The sequence below is a fragment of the Pipra filicauda genome, unplaced genomic scaffold (genome assembly GCF_003945595.2).
Source record: "Pipra filicauda isolate LSUMZ 115617 unplaced genomic scaffold, ASM394559v2 scaffold421_size600610_pilon, whole genome shotgun sequence".
In the NCBI taxonomy this organism is placed as follows: Eukaryota; Metazoa; Chordata; class Aves; order Passeriformes; family Pipridae; genus Pipra; species Pipra filicauda.
In genome coordinates this window covers 539,251-558,089 of record NW_024104556.1, presented here as the reverse complement: position 1 = coordinate 558,089, position 18,839 = coordinate 539,251, and the positions used below count along the sequence as shown (strand labels likewise).

The following is an 18,839-nucleotide window of genomic DNA, read 5'->3' as shown; positions in this document are numbered from 1 at the left end:
CTGGCTGTGGGAGTTGGGCAACCCTCCCCCGCCACCCCGGGAAACTGGGGTGAATTGTGGTGCCCCCCTGGGGGGTAGATGTGTGTTTTGCCGGATTTTGCATTATTTTCACCCAAGCCGTGCCAGCGACACCAGCGAGGGGCTGTGCTGGAGGTGATGGTCCCCCTGCCTCAGTTTCCCCACGCGGGCTCCTGCTGAGGCCCACAAATGATCCCTGCTGCGACCCCGCGGCGTTACTGTAGGTCCTACAGTAAACACGTGGTGACAATGGCGGGGGGGTGTGGTATTGACCCCCTTCCCTGGCTCAGTTTCCCCATCGCGGGGGTCCGGGGGGCCCCGTGCCCCGCGGGGCCGTGGGTGGCCTCCCAGAAGGTGGCGGTCTCGGCCCAAAAATCCGCTCCCCGAGAGTGTCAGGGTGCGACCAAGAGCGCCCCAACGCTGCCCCGGCACCACGGGATGGGCACATCCCCCTACGGACCCCCCAGATCCCTCCGGAACCCCTAAATCCCTCCAGCACCCCCTTCTTCCACCCCTCATCCTCCCTTCACCCCTTTCAAGCCCCCCCCAGCGCTTCCCCAGCCCAGCAAAGCCATTTGGGTGTGATGAGCGTGTCAGTGCTCAGTTTGTCGGTGCGGTGCGAGCGGGGGCGGGGGTTGTGGTGGCACCGCGTGTCCCCATGCCTGTCCCGCTCCTGTCACCGCGGCAGCGCAGCCGTGGGTTGCGTGCGGGTGCGGGCAGCACCCCCTGCGCCCTGGCACACTCACACCCCCACCAGTGCTCGGCTGCACGCGTGCCCCTCGCACACGCGGTTCGCGACACCGTTTGTTTGCACACCCGCACACTCGTGTCCGTGCACGACCGGCGCTTGCACGAGCACACCGTGCTCGCAGGAGCGGGCGCTCACCCCACAGCCCCAGCCCCACGTGCTTTTCCCCTTGCCCACGCGCGCACCGACGGGATCGCGCCTTGCGCTCCCCGCGTCCCCCCGCGGCCGGGACAGCCGGGGGTCTCTCGGGGGGACGCTCCCGGGGAACACGCGGGGCTCCCCCCAAACGGGGTTCGGGCCCCCTCCCGAAAGAGTTAAGGGAGGCGCGCGGGAAGCCCGTCCCTCCGCGGCCCCATTGGTTTCCCATCCCAGGTACATCCCCTGCTCGCTCGTCCCCCCCCCTCGCTAGGCCGCGGCGGCAGCTCGGGCTGGGCCGGGCTCAGCGCCCCAGCGGGGCCGGGCCGGCGGAGCGGGGGCACAGCCATGGTGAGTGGGGGGCCCGGCGGCACCCCCAGCCCCGAGGGGGGGGCTGGCTGGGGGGTCCTTGGCCGGAGCGGGGCGCGGGGCGAGGCTTCTCCCGTGGGATGCTCGTTGTAACCTCGTGGGGCTCAACCCCCCCCCCCATTGCATCCCAATGGACGCCCCGGCACCCCCATGGGACCGCCTTTGCACCCCCGAGGGGCCCCCCCGAGGGACCCCCATAGCAGCCCTGAGGGATCGCTCATAGCACGCTAAGGGACCCCCACTGCATCCCGAGGAACCCCCACTGCACCCCTGGGTGCCCCCCCAGGCCCCCCCAGCCGCCTTTGCTTTGTAGCCAGTGGGTTCCCTGGGGTGGCGATCCCAAACCAGATGACCCCCTTAACCCCCCCCGGACCCCCCAACCCACCTCTTGACCCAGTCCCGCGGGGATTTGCACCCCGTTTCCCTCTGCAAAGGGGGGGGGGGGTATGGGAGGACAGCCCCCCCCCCGCCAGCAGCACCCACTTTTGTGGGGGGCTGTTTGCGAACCCCCCCAAACTGGGCTGTTCCCCCTCCCCCCTTATTTTTTTTTAAACTTTAACCCTTTTATTGCTCCTTTTTAAGCTTTTTTAAATTATTATTATTTATTAATTCATCTGCAGCCAGGGCTCCCTGCAAAACCGGGGAGCCCCCCAGCCCCCTTCCCAGCACCCCTAATTACCGCCGGCACCCCTGATTACCGCCAGGGGTTGCTAATTACCGCCGGGCATCCTAATGAACAGGCTGAGCCTCGGTGGGCGCTGCGGAGGTGCGAGGGGCACCCAGGGATGCTGGGCGGGGGGGTTTAGGGGTGCGGGAGTGATTTGGGGGGCCCGGGGGAGGGACTGGGGGGGCCGGAGGGGCCGGGGGAGGTGAAGGACTCGCGATCGCGGCGGCGGCGGCGGCTCCGAAATGGCGCCGGGCGGGGGTGGGGAGCGGGCGGCGGAGCTCGGGGTGCCCCCGAGGGGGGGTGAGGGGCTCCCCGGGGCCGGGGCGACCTGGGTGCCCCCCCAAACCCCCCTCGGTGCCTGCGGGCTCGGAGCACGTGGGGCTTATTGTTTATAAGGCGAAGGAGGGGTTTGGGGGAAAACCAGGCGATTTAAGGTAATGCCGAGACTTTTATGAGTTGTAAAGAGAGTGGAAATGGCTCGGGTGGGGGGTTTAAAGTGTGGGTGCCTCCTCCCCGCCCTGTTGGAGCCGGGGAAATGCGTTTTTATTCGGATTGAAGCAAACAACAGAGCTGGGGGAGGGGGGGATGTCACAAAAATACATCCGAAACCGCCGCTTTTTGTCCCTGCTTCAGGAGCAGGGCGGGGGGGGGAGCACCCATGGGTGCTGCTATGCCCCCAAAATGTGGGGTGCGGGTGCTAAAACTACCTCCCGGACCCAATCTCCCCCAAATTAAGGATGCTGGGTGTTGATCCCGATGCCCCCCGGGGTGTTCCGGGGCTGGGGGGTTCAGCCTCAGATTCTCTGATGGCTGACAGAGGGTTGAGCCACCACATCCCTTGCAAGAGGGGAAAAAAAAAAGGGTTTTTTTGTCTTTTTCCTGCTGTTTTGTGGCTGGGGTAGGCGGGGGGGGGGGTGTCGTTGAAAAAAAAAAAATCGCGTTTCCTCAGGAAATGGAGTGAAAGCTGGGATTCCAGGAATTTGGTGTTGCCGAGCCATAGGGGCTTCATGGATCCCCCCAGTGCGAGCGGGGATTTGTGCCCGGAGCTGCCAATTTCAGCCATGTGCGAAGTGCAAAAACAGGTGGAAAAAAGTGAAAGGGGACTGAAAAAAAATAGGCTCTAAACGCAGATTTGCCCCGCGATAAAATCTTGCAGTTGAGGCTGTTTCCCCGCGCGGTTCACAGGCTCCAGGCGGGCGCCCAGGGGAGATTTTGGGGCTGGAAACGGAGATTTTGGGACTACCAAGGAGGGAAAACGCTTTGCTCTTTTAACCATTTTTCTTCCCCAGGTGGGTAGTGTGGTTAATTAAGCTGAGGCTGGGATTTGGGATCTGGGGAGGGAATGGGATCCAAGGAGAGGATGGAATTCGTGATTAACTCTGCAAAGGGAGGTTTGGGAATGCTGCTGTTGGAAACGGGGCTGAGAACCGGCACTTTCATTGCATCTCCTTCTGCCAGGGGAGCCCGAGGCACGGCTGTGCTGGGTTGGGATCATCTCATCCTTTGGGATTGATGGCAGCGGGATGGGGACATCCAGAGGGGTGCAAACCCCCACCCTGCACTGCTCGGGGGCGAAGGGACATGACTGGCACCGCTTGGCCCATCAGTGGTGGGGTCAGGGTGGATTTTGGGGTGCTCAGCCCCTTGTGGCAGGGCCAGGGTGGATTTTGGGGTGCCCAGCCCCTCAGTAGTGGGCAGAGGGTTGTTTTCTCCATCGGGAGGCAGTCCAGCTGGGTGGCAGGGCTGTGCCAGGGGGAAGGAAACGGCGGCAGCACGATAAGGGCCGGCTGCCAACCCTCGAGGTTTTCCTTGTTTTTCTGCTGGGGGATGAGATAAGAGCCGGGCACTGGCACAAGGTAATGCCCGGGGGCACGGCGCCGGGAGGGAGCCCGTCTGCAGCTGAAATCCAGGGAGGTGTCGCTTTCGGGTGCTCGCTGGGACCTGGCCGGGTGTTCCACGGTACACAGGGTTCACAGACAGGGTGTGGAGCAGGAGCGAGCTGGTAGTTTCGGGGTGAAAAGCCATTTTCCCTGCTCCCGGCCTTCCCCAGGTCCCCGGCACACCGGGGTTCCCTGGCAGGGGGCTGGGGGAGATCCCTCTGCCTGTTGAGGGGTGGAGGTGGATCCAGCTTTACTCCAGGCTGAAGGGGAGGTTGCACAACCCAGCCCCGGGGGAGAGCAAGGCGGGTTCGGGCTTTACTCAGCTTTTGGCTCCAACCCTCTTTGCTTTCCATAACCTTCCTCTGGCGTCTGTGTAGTGCTTTACTGCCCCGGAGCCATTCGGGATTTAGCTCCCCGGAGGAGGAGGTGGCTCTAGAGGGTGTGTAAACCTTCCTCATCCTTCTCTTCTTCCTCGACCCCGAGTCTCTGAGTGCTCCGTTTGCCAATCTCCCTGTGCAGATGTCGACCTACAAGCGGGCGACGCTGGACGACGAAGACCCCCTGGACTCCCTTGGTGACGGCGATGGATACCCCAACGGCTTCCAGGTAGGGCTTTGTGTGTCTTTTAGGGCGGGGAAAAAAGTGGGATTTTAGGTCCTGGCAAGCGGCAGAAGGGGTGCAGAAGGGTTTTCTACCTGGGACCTGTCTCCACGGGGTAAAGTCTGGTGTGGGCAGAGTCCTCTTGGCTCCTGCTGCCGCTGCCCTTTGCTCCTGGCACGGGGAGCCAGCAGGGCCATATCCCAGTTTTTCAACTCCTAGTTTTTCAACTCCCAGTTTTTCTGCCAGCCAAGCCCCTTCTCAGAGTGTGGCTGGGGTGAGCAATTATCGTGGCACTGGCAGTTTTGTCCTGGCACAAAAGGGGATTAGCTTAATTCCTCCCCAGGCAGCAGGAAAGCGGCTTAAAGAGGGCCAAGGGTGGCAAGAAAACCCCCTCCAGCTGCCAATGTGGGAAGGTTCGGGTCCGGAGCGATGTTCTCGGTGCTGGCCCTGCTCCCAGCCCCAGCACTTTCTAGAATGGTGGTTTCTGCCCCAAATGTGTTTTTACTTCTCCCGGCGGGGCCGTCTCCGCTCGCCGGCGCATTGGGATGTTTCCTGGGGATGTTTTTCGGCTGAGTGGGAGTATCCTGTCAAGGCACTTCCCGACGCAGCCCCCACCCCGTCCCAGTGCCGGCAGTGGGGACAGGGACACCCGGGGGGTTACGCCGTGCTCGAGGAGGGGTTCGGGGTGGCACAGGGCAGCAGGTGAACCCGCCGAAGCGCTCGTCCCGCTCCCTTTCCTGCCATTGTGCCGCCCTTCCTGCCCGGTTTCTGGAAGGCAGCTGCTGCCTTTCCCAGCCCGATCCCTTGCCGGGGGCCGAATGAGTGCCGTGGGGTTGCAGGAAGCACGATGGGGGCTGTGTCGGTGGGTTTCTGCACCGGCGGGGAGACGACGCTGCTGTTCCCGCAGGTGAACTTCCGCGGCTCGCGGGGCGGCCGCGGCTGCTGGGCCGAGCGGACACGCGCCGAGAGGCAGCTGCTGGTGCTGGTGGGGGTGCTGGCAGTGGTGCTGGTGGCATGTCTGCTGGGACTCATCTTCCAGTACAGAGCCAGTAAGTCCTCATGCTGCGCAGGGATCCTGCCCCTGTCGGCAGGGCGGGTGGCTGGGGGCGTTCCCAGGATGGGATCTCTGGAGCAGGGTGGGATGGTCACCTGCGTGCCAAGACCCCGGTCTTGGGAACCAGGCAGGATGTTCAGGTGTGGGGTGGGATCCTCGGGCTCAAGACTGAATGGTCACCTGCATCCCTTGCCCCAGAGGAGATGCTCAGATGCAGGATAGGGTGCTCCCTTTATCCTGGATCTTGATACTTGAGTGCAGGATGGAATATTTGCCCTCATCCTTCACCCCAGGGTGGATGCTTGGGCACTGGGTGGGATCTTTGGGCATAGGATGAGATGCTTGCCCACATCCCTTGCCCTGGAATGGGATTATCAGGTAGGGTGCTCGGGCATGGACTGGGATGCTGGTCTATATTGCTTGGCCTGGAGCAGGATGTTAAGGTAGAAGGCGGGATGCTCGGGCACCAGGTGGGATATGTGCCCACATCCTTCAGCATGGGGCAGGATGCTCCGTGGGGCAGCTCATGGCGCTGTGGTGGAGGAGCTGAACCCCTCCCTGCTGCCCCCAGGGCCACCCGCCGTGTGCCTGTCGGAGTCCTGCATCTCCGTCACCAGCTCCATCCTCAGCTCGCTGGACCGGGCAGTGAATCCCTGCGAGGACTTTTTCAGCTACGCCTGCGGGGGCTGGATCAAGGCCAACCCCCTCCCCGATGGCCACTCGCGCTGGGGCACCTTCAACAACCTCTGGGAGCACAACCAGGCCATCATGAAGCACCTGCTGGGTGAGTGCAGGGGAGCAATGGGACCCTGTTAGGTCCCGGGGAGGCCAAAAACATGTCCGTGGGGATATGGGGTTGGAATTGAACTCCAGCGTCAAACCAATCCGTGACACACGTGTTGCGAGGACATTGGGAAAAAGGCTGTGTTTGCTCTCCTGGATGCTCCTGGGATTTTTGACTGTGGTGTTGCTGCTCTTTGGTGCCGAGTAGGGAAAAGGTTCCTGGCCTCTGCTCTGCAGGCCTCACAGCAGCATTCCCAGGAGCTCTGAAATTCAGGATTTGCACTCCAGAGCCTGCAATATCACCCAAAGGATATGGGGTTTTCCTGCTCCTATACCTTCCAGCCTTTGTGAGCAGTCTTTTTGGAGGTCTGGCTGCCAATACGGCCATTTTTTGGGGGGCCAAAGCTCCCCCAGCAAAGGGAGGATCCTGGGTTCAGCCTCTGCGTGCGAACAGCGAAGCAGAGCCGCTTATCCCAGCAACCGGCAGGGACGGTTTGTTCAGGCTTTGAGCAAACAACTGGCTCCTTATCAGCACTTTCCACTGCGCCAGGGCTGATTATCTGGAAAGAGAAGGTTTGGGAAGAGTGTTGTCTTTTGGGAGAAGGGGGGCGGCGCGGGAACGGCTTCGTCCCTGGCTCTTCCTGCAGAAATCTGGCGCTGGTTTTACCAGGAGAAGGGACTGGGCCTCCAGCCAAGTGGTCGCGTTCGGCATTTCCTTGAATTCCTTGGAGCCGAGGGACCTTTAGTTAATAAAACCACACAGCTGGGAAGCCAAAGGTGCAAGCTGTGTCATCAGGAAAATAAATAAAAAACCTAAAAAAACCTCTCAGGGGAGGCAGTATTTTAGCAGAGGGGGAGATAAAAGGTTGGTTTTGGAGGCAGAGAAGAATAATGGGTTTATTGTTCCTTTTTACAGGAGTAAATAATAAAGGGCTGGGGGGCAGCAGCACAGAGGCAAGGGCAGCACAGGGGGCTGGATGATGCTGGGAATATCAGAGCTGCTGGAAAAATGCTTTTTGTTTTTTCTTTCTTTATCTTTCGTTCCCAAAGAGCTGGAGCAGTCGCTGCGGGTGGGAAAGGAGAGGGGGGCAGGAGGCCAGGAAGGGCTGGGGCCCTGGGATGCTCTCAGGGGCACAGAGGGGCCTATTGGGGCAATCCTTGGCGCCGGTTTGGAGCCTGGCTTTGCTCAAAATGGGGCTGAATATTCCCATGGTGCAAGGGAGGGGGTGCTCCAGTGTAATCAGCAGCCCCCATGTGTGTTGGATGCCCATCCCTGGGGACCTCCTGTGATTCCCCCTGGGGACCGTCCACAGAAAACACCACGGCCAACGTGTCGAGCGAGGCGGAGCGCAAGGCACAGCGCTATTACCAGGCCTGCATGAACGAGAGCAAGATTGAGGAGCTGCGTGCCACCCCGCTCGTGGAGCTCATCCAAAAGGTCCGTCCTGCTCCTCGTGGAAAAGCCATCTTCTGTCTGCAGAATGGGGGGAGATCAAATAAGGGCAATTCCAGCACCCTCCAGACTCCATTCCCGGTGCTTCCTGGGGAACAGCAAGCCCCAGGGCAGGCAGGCCAAGAGAGATTTATTAGGGATTTATAATCTTATAACTTATCAGATTTATAATCCTATAATGGGGCTTTTTAGCTCCCTTGCAAGATGTTTCCCCCAGGATGGGCATTGGGGATATCGAAGGAATTCCAGGTGGTTGTTCCTTACCCAAAAGCTGGTTGCTGTCTGTCCCCAGCTGGGTGGCTGGAACATCACAGGAACCTGGGCCGGTGGCAACTTCAACGAGACGCTGCGGGAGGTGACGGCGCATTACCGCACCTCGCCCTTCTTCTCCGTCTACGTCAGCGCCGACTCCAAGAACTCCAACAGCAACGTCATCCAGGTGGATCAGTCGGGGCTGGGCCTGCCGTCGCGGGATTACTACCTGAACAAGACAGAGAATGAGAAGGTGGAGGTGTCGGGGGGATGTGGGTTGGCTGGGGAGGTGCTGTGGGTGGGTGGGTGGGTGGGTGGCACCTGCCCCGCTGATCCCACCCCATGCTGATCCCACCCCATGCTGATCCCACCCCATGCTGATCCCACCTGGCGCTGATCCCACCCAGGTGCTCGCCGGGTACCTGAACTACATGGTGCAGCTGGGGATGTTCCTGGGAGGCACCGATGAGGAGTCGACACGCCAGCAGATGCAGCAGATCCTGGACTTTGAGACAGCATTGGCCAACATCACCATCCCCCAGGAGAAGCACCGGGACGAGGAGCTCATCTACCATAAAATGACAGCTGGAGACCTAAAGGTAGAGATAGAGCTGGCAAGGCTCTCCGTTCTGCCATGGTTTGGGAAGTGGGATGCATGGGTGGAGGTGACACAGCTCCTCTGGGAAGCCTGATGCCAGGCAGCACCGCCTGGGAGGCTCTTGTGCAACAGCTTGGCCCATGTCCTCCTTGGGGAAATCCCACCCAGCCTCTGGACCACCCCCGGGGCCGGCGGCCGTCCCGCTGCGGCGCTTACGCCCGGCCGGCCCTGCTGCGCCTGGATGTCAGCCCAGTCACCTCCCCACGGCCCCACAGGGGTTGTGTCAACAGTTCTGACACCCGCCCCACTTTCTTTTCCTTTGTGGGAGGAAATTGTTTACTACCCTCCGACCTTTCGAGGATGCTGCTGGCATGGGAACTGGCCTCTGCAAAATCAGCTGGGTCCATCAAATGGGGACTGATGCAGCCGATTCCAGCTTGGGAAGGAGCTGCCACCCCGCTCGATGGTGTTTGGGTCTGTAGCAGCACTGTGGCTTTTGCAGGAGCTGGCACCGGCCGTGGACTGGATGCCTTTCCTCTCCACGGTCTTCTACCCCGTGGAGCTCAATGAGTCGGAGCCCGTCGTGGTCTACGCCAAGGAGTACCTGGAGCAGGTGTCTGACCTCATCCTGGCCACAGATAAGTGGTGAGAGCCCCCCGCCCGCACAGAGGGTGCCCAGGGTGGGCAGGCACGTCTCGCTGCACACTCACCACCTCTCGCCACAGTCTCCTCAACAACTATATGATCTGGAACCTGGTGCGGAAAACCAGCCCCTTCCTTGACCAGCGCTTCCAAGATGCCGAGGAAAAATTCATGGAAGTGATGTATGGGACGAAAAAGGTGAGGGTGGAGCCCCTAACAGCCCTGATTCACCATTAAAATGGTGATGGGTTTTTATGGCAAGCCCCCTTTCGTGTGGCACCCAGACAGTAGAGATGTGGGGTGGGTTTTGGGGTGGCAGGGGATGGATGGAGACCTCCTCTCCTGGTGGGGTACGAGGGTGGGAAGGAGCGGGGCTTCGGCCCCTGAGTGACTGACCACCTCTTGTCCCACGCAGACCTGTCTCCCACGCTGGAAGTTTTGCATCAGTGACACGGACAACAACCTGGGCTTCGCCCTGGGGGCCATGTTCGTCAAGGCCACCTTTGCTGAGGACAGCAAGCAGGTGGTACGTCCCCGAGCCGGCAGCGTGCGAGTCCCAGTGCTGGGGAAACCACCGCAGTGGTGGAGCCGTCCAGGCAGCCCATGTTTGTCTCCATGTGCCGGGTTTTTCACTGGCCCAGATGCTGTGTTGGCGGCCCAGCCTCTTCCTGCCCACTCGTGTGGAGGTCCTTGACCTCTCCGGAGTGGGAAGCTGGCTCTCCGGCCCGACGCTGTGCTGCCTTGTTTTGTCTAGGCAGAGGAAATGATTGCAGAGATTAAAACCGCCTTCGAGGAAAGCCTGGAGACCCTGCAGTGGATGGACGAAGAGACGAGGAAATCGGCCAAAGAGAAGGTGAGGTGCTGGCAGCAGTGCTGGGTGGGGGTGAGGATGGAGGGAGGTGGAGCTGGGTGAGCCTGTCCCTCCACCCCCGGCGCTAAAAGCACTCTGGTCCTTGTCACTCCCCAGGCAGATGCCATCTACAACATGATTGGCTACCCCAAGTTCATCATGGACCCCAAGGAGCTGGATAAAGTCTTTAATGACGTGAGTTGGTTGGGTATGTCCCCTGGGTCTTCTATAGGATGTACAGGACATGCTCATCACCGTGGCCTCTGGGCAGCCTTGAACCCCAGGTTTCCTCCAGAAGGGTCTCACTGATGTCCTTGGCCCTTCTCTGGGGACTTCCCAGAGAGCTGTGGGCCGGTCCTGGGGTGGGCTGGGACTCTCAGGATCCCTGCCTAGGAAAAGGAGGGGTCATTTTCCGTAACAGTGATTCATTGCCCTCCAGAGACTCTGCAGATGTTGGAGAGGAGGAGAAACAAGAGCAGCCGTAACTCAGGCGGCTCCGGAGGCTCAGACGTGACCGTGGAGGGAGGAGCGGGGCTGGGCAATCCCCACACACCACTCACGCCTTGTTCTTTTGCAGTACGAGGCCGTGTCTGACCTCTACTTCGAGAACGTCATGCAGTTTTACAACTTCTCGGCCAGGGTCACGGCCGACCAGCTCCGGAAGCCACCGAACCGGGACCAGTAAGTCCTCTGCTCCACTTCCCTGATGTGCTCAGCGGGGAATATCGGGATATCTGGAGCCACTGGGGTTTGGTGTCCACTAGCTGGTTTTGGGCAGTGAGACTTGGCCCAATGCAGCGTGGTGAGTGGGTGTTGGAGCCATGTTGGTGTCCCTGCAGGTGGAGCATGACACCTCCGACAGTCAATGCGTACTACTCTCCCACCAAGAACGAGATCGTCTTCCCTGCCGGCATCCTCCAGGCCCCCTTTTACACCCGTGCATCCCCCAAGTAAGAGCCCAGGGAAAACACAGAGGGCAGGATTCACAAATTTCCTCCTGTACCCAAATTTCACGGCTGTGGAGAGCAGTGGCTGCTCTCTAAGTCTCTACCCTTCTGCAGGTCCCTGAATTTTGGTGGGATCGGCGTGGTGGTGGGCCATGAGCTGACACATGCCTTTGATGACCAAGGTATGGCCAGGGCCAGGCAGGTGGGCAGCTGGAGGAGTGGCCAGTGTGGTGACGAAGGATCCCGCTGTGTTTTCGGCAGGCCGGGAATACGACAAGGACGGCAACCTGCGTCCCTGGTGGAAGAACTCCTCGGTGGAGGCCTTCAAGCGTCAGACAGCGTGCATGGTGGAGCAGTACAGCAACTACACCGTCAACGGCGAGGCCGTCAATGGCAAGCACACCCTCGGGGAGAACATCGCCGACAACGGGGGCCTCAAGGCCGCCTACCGGGTAGGGCTGCAGCACTGGGGACGTGTGGGGGGGGACATGGCATGGTGGGACCGATGTCCCCTGAGCCCGCTGTTCTCCCTGGCCTACAGGCATATCAAAACTGGCTGAGAAAGAACGGGGATGAGGAAACCCTCCCAACCCTCGGCCTCACCAACCACCAGCTCTTCTTTGTTGGCTTCGCGCAGGTGGGTCATGTGACGGGTGGGGAGGGTGGGCACACAGATTTTTGGGGGTGGTGTCTGCCCAGATGGGGGTGGGAAGGTGTGGTGGCAAAATTGAGGCCTCCGGAGATGTAGTGGATGGTGAACCAGATCGGGGCGGTGCTGGTTACAGAGCGAGACGAAGCTGGCGCTTGAGCCATGTTGGTGCCCGTCATGCGGGTGGGGAGGTCAGATTCGGGCCCCGTGGCGGTTGGGGGGTGTCAGCACTCAGGCCCCTCACCCTCGTTCGCAGGTGTGGTGTTCGGTTCGCACGCCAGAGAGCTCTCACGAGGGGCTCATCACCGACCCCCACAGCCCCTCGCGCTTCCGCGTCATCGGCACCGTCTCCAACTCACGGGAGTTCGCGGAGCACTTCGGCTGCCCCGTGGGCTCCCCCATGAACCCCCCCAAGAAGTGCGAGGTCTGGTGAAGGGCGAGCGCCCCAGCGGGAGCCAGCGGCCGGTTGTTCCATCCTCTGCTGGATTTCCCCTGTCCTGTGAGGGTCAAACCACTTCTCTGCACCAGGGAGAGCCCGGCTCAGCCAGAGCTGCCCCGGTATTGTCCGAGGTTCGGTCCACTGTGAAAACTCCTCATCCCCTCGCTCGTTGGTGAAATGACTTTGGTTTGGGGGGGGTCTCTTCTTTCCCACCACGTCCATGGGCACTACCCTGAACCACCACCCCAGCAAAATCCCTCTTTTTTTGGAGGGTATAAAGGGAACCCCCGGCACGGGCAGGTTTGTCTGCGTGTCTAAGTACAGCCAACGTACCTTCCTCTCTCCAAAGATGCGCACACAAGGATGGGAAATATTTTAAGATATATTTTTTGGGGGGAGGGGAAATATATATATTTTTTTCATGCGTTGTGGAATACACTGGAAGATTTCAGGGAAAATGCATTTAAAAGCCGCCTTTTTAGTAAAAGATTAGTATATTTATTAATTTTTTTTACTTAGTGCAGCTGTAGATGCAGCACCCTGTGGTGACAGTCCCTTGGCCAGGGAAGCTGGGTGGGGCCGTGGATCTAACTTTCCAGCCTTGGATCCTGCTTCTCCAGGAAGGACTGTCCTCAGAGGATGCTTATGGGAAAATTGGGGACAGCAGGCCCAGGGACAGGGCTGGAGGATGCTGCAAGTCACAGAGGCTGTGCCAGGATGCTCCTGGGATTAGCTTTAATTTGGGAGTGCAAAGGGAAAAGTTGACATGCCAAAGATGTCACCAAGGTGGTGACGGTGTGGATGAAGCATCCGGTTCTCCCTCCTGTCCCCTCTGAAGCGAGGCCAGCCAGGATTTCCTGGCCCAAAAGCTTCCCCAGACAAGTGCAGGCAGTTCCTGCCGCTGCTCCGCTCGCCGCCGTGCCTGCACCCTCTGTGCCCGGGAATCTGCAAGCCCCCAAATCACCACAAACCCCAAAACTCCGTCCCTCCAGAGCTGGTTTGGCAGCTGCATGAGATCCAACCGGGATGGGGGTGAGGGGCTGTTCAAGGGATGTTTTTAATACTCATTTTGAGAGGAAAGCACTGACAGGAGCTCAGGTGCTGCGTGTTGTCACCTTCTTGCTCTGGACAGAAAGCACAGAGGGATTTTTAATATTTATATGTAAAGGGAGGGATGGGAGGGGCTGTTTTTTGTAATTATTTTTTCACCCTATGCGTGGGGCTTATTGTAATTGAAATAATAAATACTTTTTACTGGATCTGGAGCTGCTCACGACTTGTTTTTCCGATACCAGGAGCGTTTGCATCCCTTTATCTGCGCTTTTCTCCCTGTCCACACCTCCAAGACTATCCTGTGCTGACAAAACTGAGCCGAGGAGGCTTTTCCCAGCCTACTGCCTCTCTCGGAGGCTAAATCCAGGCCTTAGTGCCCCAAAACCCCACTCTCACTGCGTGTGGCTGTTTGCTTTACCCTTCTATGGCCTGGCCCCACGCAGCTCCCCAGCAGGGAGGTCTTTCCTGGATGCTTTTCCTTCCTCCCAGGCGAGTTTTTGGCCGGCCGGGCTGTGCTGGGATCCAGTGGCACAGGTTGCTCTCCAAGCTCCCTTATTTATAGCTCGGTGATGCTGTGGGATGCTGCCAGCTCCAGAACCCAGGCCAGCATTCCTCCTGAGCGGATGCTCCACGGCTTTGCCAGGCTTGCCCAGAAAATGCAGGGCAGGACCTGGACCGCAGGCTCCCCACGAGCCTCAGCCCGGCACCTGGGAGGGCTGGTGGCCATAAAACAAGCCAAGTGCTGGGTGTTCCTTTGCTGCTGAGCCCTGGGATTCTTATCTGGGGCAAAACCAGGGGGCTGCAGCCCGTTGGCAGCAAACATTTGGGAATAAAGAGTGTTTCTGCTGCTGGGATGAGCAGGGCTGAGCCAGCAGCAGGCCAGGGACACGGGTGTTGTGTAAGTAAGATATTAAAATATCCTCCTGACTGTTTTTATCGTGTTTCCTCACCCAGATAGAGTGGAAATGTAGCAATAGTGGTGACTCTCTGCTCACAGGACTCGGTGTGAGGCCCTCGGTTTCCTGCAGAGCTGGAGCCTGGCCGTGGCTGTTGTTTTCCCTGGGATCTGCCTGGAAATGGCGCAAACCCGCAGAGGGCGGTGGAGCCGAGAAAATCGCTGCCTGCACGTTCCAGTGCTGGGCTGGCAGGAGTCAGCAAGGCTGCCATGTGGTCTGGATGTGGCCCCAGGTGTTTCAAATGTGGTGGAACACCTGCATTCCTAGGGAAAGAGAGGAGCAGCGTGGGTGTACAGCAAAGAGGAATGAAGTGAGGAGAGCGGGGCTGGGGTGAGAGGGTGTTTTCCCAGCTGCCAGCAGCAGAGAAGGGAGCACAGCCCATCGTGGGATGCTGTTAGAAGTGGTTTAACCACCCCAAAGGGAAATATTTTTGGTGCTCTGGGGCTTACTCACGGGGAGGGACCAAGCAGGTCATGTGTTGGGGACAGCCCCAGGATCAAGGCTCCCTGGGAGCCGGCAGTGGGATTTTGCCTCCCTGTGAGGCTGCCGGGTGTAGAGAGAGAGAGAGAGGGGGCAGGAGGTGAATCATCCCGTTCACGTGCAAGGGCCTGGCATGGGCTTGCCTGGTCCTGGGAGGTATTTGATCTATTTTGTGTTCAGCCGTACACTGGAGGGCCAAGACTTTTGCTGAGGGCTGAGCCCGGGCAGGAGGGATGGGGAGAGCTCCAAGCTGAGCCCGGGCAGGAGGGATGGGGAGAGCTCCAAGCTGAGCCCGGGCAGGAGGAGGGATGGGGAGAGCTCCAAGCTGAGCCCGGGCAGGAGGAGGGATGGGGAGAGCTCCAAGCAGGAATCTTTTTTTTTTTTTTTTTTTTTTTTAATTTTGTCAGGAGGGTGTTGGAAGGAAATCAGTGGGGGAAAAGCAGGAGAAGCCCAAAGAGGAAGGCTCTGCTGCACCATGCTGGGTGAAAGCAAGAGCCTGGAGTGGGATGGAGGCCCCAGAATGAGCTGGAAATGGCAGCTCTTCATAGGTTTGGTGGGGCTGAGACAGCCTGCAAGGTTGTGTTCAGCCTCTCACAACCACCTGAACTGCTCTTTCCATTCCCAGTTTGTCCCCTCCAGGTTAGGATCTAACCCTGACACACCACAACAGTGCTGAGGTCACCCACTGGGACCACCAGATTTTAGGGCCAAAAGCTCCCCTGAACAAGCCACACATTCCTGGAGGGAGGAGGACAGGGAGCGGGAGGTGGGGAGCGGGTTTCTAAATCCCAGTTTGGAGCTGCTCATGCCCATCCCTGGGGTGGTTTTCACTCAGAGCCAAGCAGGGACAAGGCTGTGTGTCCTCACTCACTCTCAGGACCACAGTTTTGTGCTTTTATGTTTTCCTCTTCACAAGGATTCCTGCAGGAAAACAGCCATTTTCCAGTGATACCCCAATCCTGTATTGTCCTAAGTTCACCAACAGCTCCAGTGTTCCTACTACACTTTGTGCTGCGAGGTTGTGTCTCTGCTGTGGCAGGTACATGAGGGACTGGTGGCACTGGGAAAGGGACTGGTGGGACTGGGAAAAGGACTGGTGGGACTGGGAAAAGGACTGGTGGTGCTCCAAAACAGGAGCTCAGCACTGCAGACTCCAGCTGCCCACGGTGACACACCAGTTCCCAGGTGCTGATAAAGCTAGCAGGAAAAAGAGAAGGAAAAACGAAATGGAGAGACAGGAGGAAGGGTGTGAATCCAGCTGGCACTCACTCCAGCTCACCAAATCTGCAGGGTTTGTTGGCCAAGTCGTCCTATGCGGGGTAGAAGAGAGACATGTCTGCCTTTTCTGCTCAGGGAAAAATTAAAAAGAAGGGAAAAATATGGTTGTGGGGAGACACTGACTGTGGAAGAGCTTTAAGGCAGAGCTGGGAGCCTGGCTCCTTCACATGACCAGCAGGTTTTTGGAGCTTCAGCTGATAATATGGTGAAAATGCAATTTTCCCCCTTCTAAGCAGGCAAAAAGTGTTCCATCCAAAGATCCTGGAGCTGAGGCTCTTTCACAGCTGTGTTTACAGGCAGCTATTTCTGCAGAACAGAGGGAGCCGGAGGTGCCAATTTGCTTTTGGGATGAATTTCCTTCCGCATGAAGAGCTGTATCCAGAAAGGGGAGGTGGTCGATGGAACAGAACCGGCCCCCCCAGACCACACAGATTTCACAGAATATTCTGGGTTGTGAGGGACCCACAGAGATCATTGAGTCCAGCTTTCAAGCAAATAGCTCATACAGGGACACACAGCTCTACTTGCACCCTCAAAATAATCAGAGTCTTTAAGAGCTGTGGATGGAGAATTGTCCTCCCAGCAGCAGAGGTGGAGATCTATCAGCCCTTGGGCAAATCCTATACAGTGAGAGAAGTTCCTCCTTTGTTATCTCAATTGTTGGGAGTGGAGGAGTACTTGGCCTTTCTTTGAAGTCATTCCTCTGTTCTCCAGTTTTCCTGCTGGGGAATCAGCTGAACTGGCTGAAGGCTGCAGAGAAAAACTAGCTCAGGAAAAAACACCCAGAGCCCCCTCTAAATATCTGTTCCTGGGTTCAGGTGGAAATATTCCCCATTTAGGACTTGTTTACAGGCTGGCAGGGCTTCGATGGGCTTTTTCCCCTCAAAGAAAGCTCATTGTTTCCTATTTTCCCCTGTTTCCCACAGGCAGTGTGAAGTAGGTGTGAGCTCATCTCCTGTCAGGTATTTCCCTTACCCCAGAAGGGAGAACAAAGAGTGGAACAAAGAGCCTAGAAAGGGACACTAAGCAGCACATTAGTCACCTTCCCCTGCCCCACTAATCCCCGCTGGCATTTCACTGAGTGCCTGTACCCTGCAGGTTGCACCTGAGTCAGTAAGAAACTATTCCAGTCCCTGGGCTGATTTTACTGGAGACCAGCCTGGCAGCTCCCAGCTTTCCTTCTTCAATCACACCTTGGAAGACAGGAAAGCCTCTGTCTTCCCTGTAGGACACACAGCAACCCTCGTGTGTCCTAAATCTGACCTGCACAACCCAATAACTCAGAGTTATTGAACTCAGAGTCTGACTCCAAAGGGAAAAGGTACTCAAGACCCTCCTACTATTTTTTGCCCATTGTGCTGAGTTTTGCTCTGGTGAACAACACCCAGTCCAGATTCTCCACTTTGGGATTTGTATTTAAAACTCAAATTTACTTTCCTGCTTACAACAGGACCCTTGTATAGACAGGGATAGATGTGTCTCCTTGGGTGGGTTTTCTTTAGTGCACAAGGCCTTTGTCTCTATTCTCCCAGCTTGCAGATGCAGCACTCTCCAAGTGCCTGAATACACCCCCACGGGAGCTGTTCACTTCAATAAAAGAAGCTTTTCACATTTAAGAGTTTATTTGTGATTGCTCTAAAATATTATCTTCCTCCTAAACTTGCAGCTGCCCAGAAAAAGCAGCCGACAGAATGCAAATAAACTCTGGAAAGCTTTCCTGGAGCAGCACCCCGGGTTGGGTGACTGGGACAGCAACGCCTGCGGGCACAGCAAAGGTGCTGGAAGTGCTTCTCTGGGACGTGCAGTGTGGCAGGAATGGTGGAAGGTGCCAGCGGGCTGGAATGAGCCCTCGGGAGCCAGCGGCAAGGCAGGACAAGTCAGGACAATCCGCTGGAATCTGCTCTGAGGTGCTTTTCCTCTCCCTGAGATGGCACAAACCGCCTTGGCTGCCGCCGGGCTCACGGGTGGCCGTGAGGAGGGTGCTGCAGCCTGGGTGTGAGATGGTGAAGGCAGTGGTGCTGTGGCAGCCCTCGGTGGGGTGATGGCTTGGTGTGACCACGGGGCGAGCTGGACACCTGTCCCCACAAGGGCGGGTCCGGAGGGTCCCCACTGACACAGGTGGGCTCCCTCAGGGGTCCCTCACAGCCACAGTCACCCTCAGGGCTGCTCGCCCTCGTCAGGGGCCGTGGTTCTGCCCCAGAAGCCAGGGCTTGGGGCTTGGGGCTGCAGGGCTGGGAACGGAGCTGGGGGTGATGTTTTTGGGGTCGTCCCTTGTTAGGGCCCACGGGGCGGTGGGTGCTGGAGGTCCCCCCACAGCCAAGATCCTGAACTTCCAAGTCACCCTCACGACGCCTCACGTGGGGCTACGGTGCTGCCCGTTTCAGCCACCCCAGAAGCCGGGAACTGCGGCTGGGGGGTGAGGTTTTGGACAGGGGAAGCCCCTTCCCAGACCCTGTAGTGGGACGGGTGCTGCGGGACTCCCCGGCCTCCTTCCGACCCCGGGACGGCCCCTCACAGCCGAACGCTGCCGAAGTGTCTCCGGGCCGAGCCGAGAGACTCCGAAGATCCCCGAGAAGCTCCGAAGAGCCCCGAGTGGGGCGGAGATCTTCCCTCCGAGCGCGCCCGAAGCTTCCCGAACCGCGCTACGCCCCCGCCCTCCGGAAACAGCCGAAGTTTGCCGAGCGCAGGGGTCACGGGAGGTGCCGGGGCTGATCGGAGAGGGGAGGGGAGGGGGAGCTCAGGGCGCGTGCGCCAGCGAAGCCCTTCCGGAAGGAGCCGAAGGTCTCCGAGCGCCGGCGGGGCCGAGCGGCTCCGGAAAGAGCCGAAGGTCTCCGAGCGCCGGCGGGGCCGAGCGGCTCCGGAAAGAGCCGAAGGTCGCCGATCGGCGCTGGGCCGAGCGGCTCCGGAGCGGCCCGAAGGCGCCCGAGCGCCCGCCCGGCCGGACAGCTGGAGGCGGCCGCAGCGCCATGTTTGATGCTCCGCTACTCC

The 18,839-nt window shown here is 58.9% G+C and overlaps 1 protein-coding gene across 5 annotated transcripts; it reads left to right on the top strand.

Annotated features, from left to right (window-relative positions):
* The first annotated feature begins 1,104 nt into the window (after positions 1 to 1,104).
* On the top strand, positions 1,105 to 13,343 carry ECE1 (endothelin converting enzyme 1). Of its 5 annotated transcripts, none has more exons than XM_039385579.1 (18): positions 1,105 to 1,138; positions 4,337 to 4,423; positions 5,325 to 5,466; positions 6,043 to 6,255; positions 7,568 to 7,692; positions 8,000 to 8,212; positions 8,367 to 8,558; positions 9,060 to 9,202; positions 9,283 to 9,397; positions 9,615 to 9,725; positions 9,954 to 10,052; positions 10,167 to 10,244; positions 10,627 to 10,730; positions 10,889 to 10,999; positions 11,111 to 11,178; positions 11,258 to 11,448; positions 11,538 to 11,633; positions 11,902 to 13,343. In XM_039385579.1, exons 2-18 carry the CDS (start codon positions 4,337 to 4,339, stop codon positions 12,076 to 12,078), a joined length of 2,265 nt encoding a protein of 754 aa, XP_039241513.1. In that variant the 5' UTR covers positions 1,105 to 1,138; the 3' UTR covers positions 12,079 to 13,343. The 5 variants fall into 5 exon arrangements, with proteins under 5 accessions (XP_039241513.1, XP_027567169.1, XP_027567174.1 ...); XM_027711368.2 differs by lacking the exon at positions 1,105 to 1,138 and adding an exon at positions 1,190 to 1,252; XM_027711373.2 differs by lacking the exon at positions 1,105 to 1,138 and adding an exon at positions 1,716 to 2,036.
* The last annotated feature ends 5,496 nt before the right edge of the window (positions 13,344 to 18,839 follow it).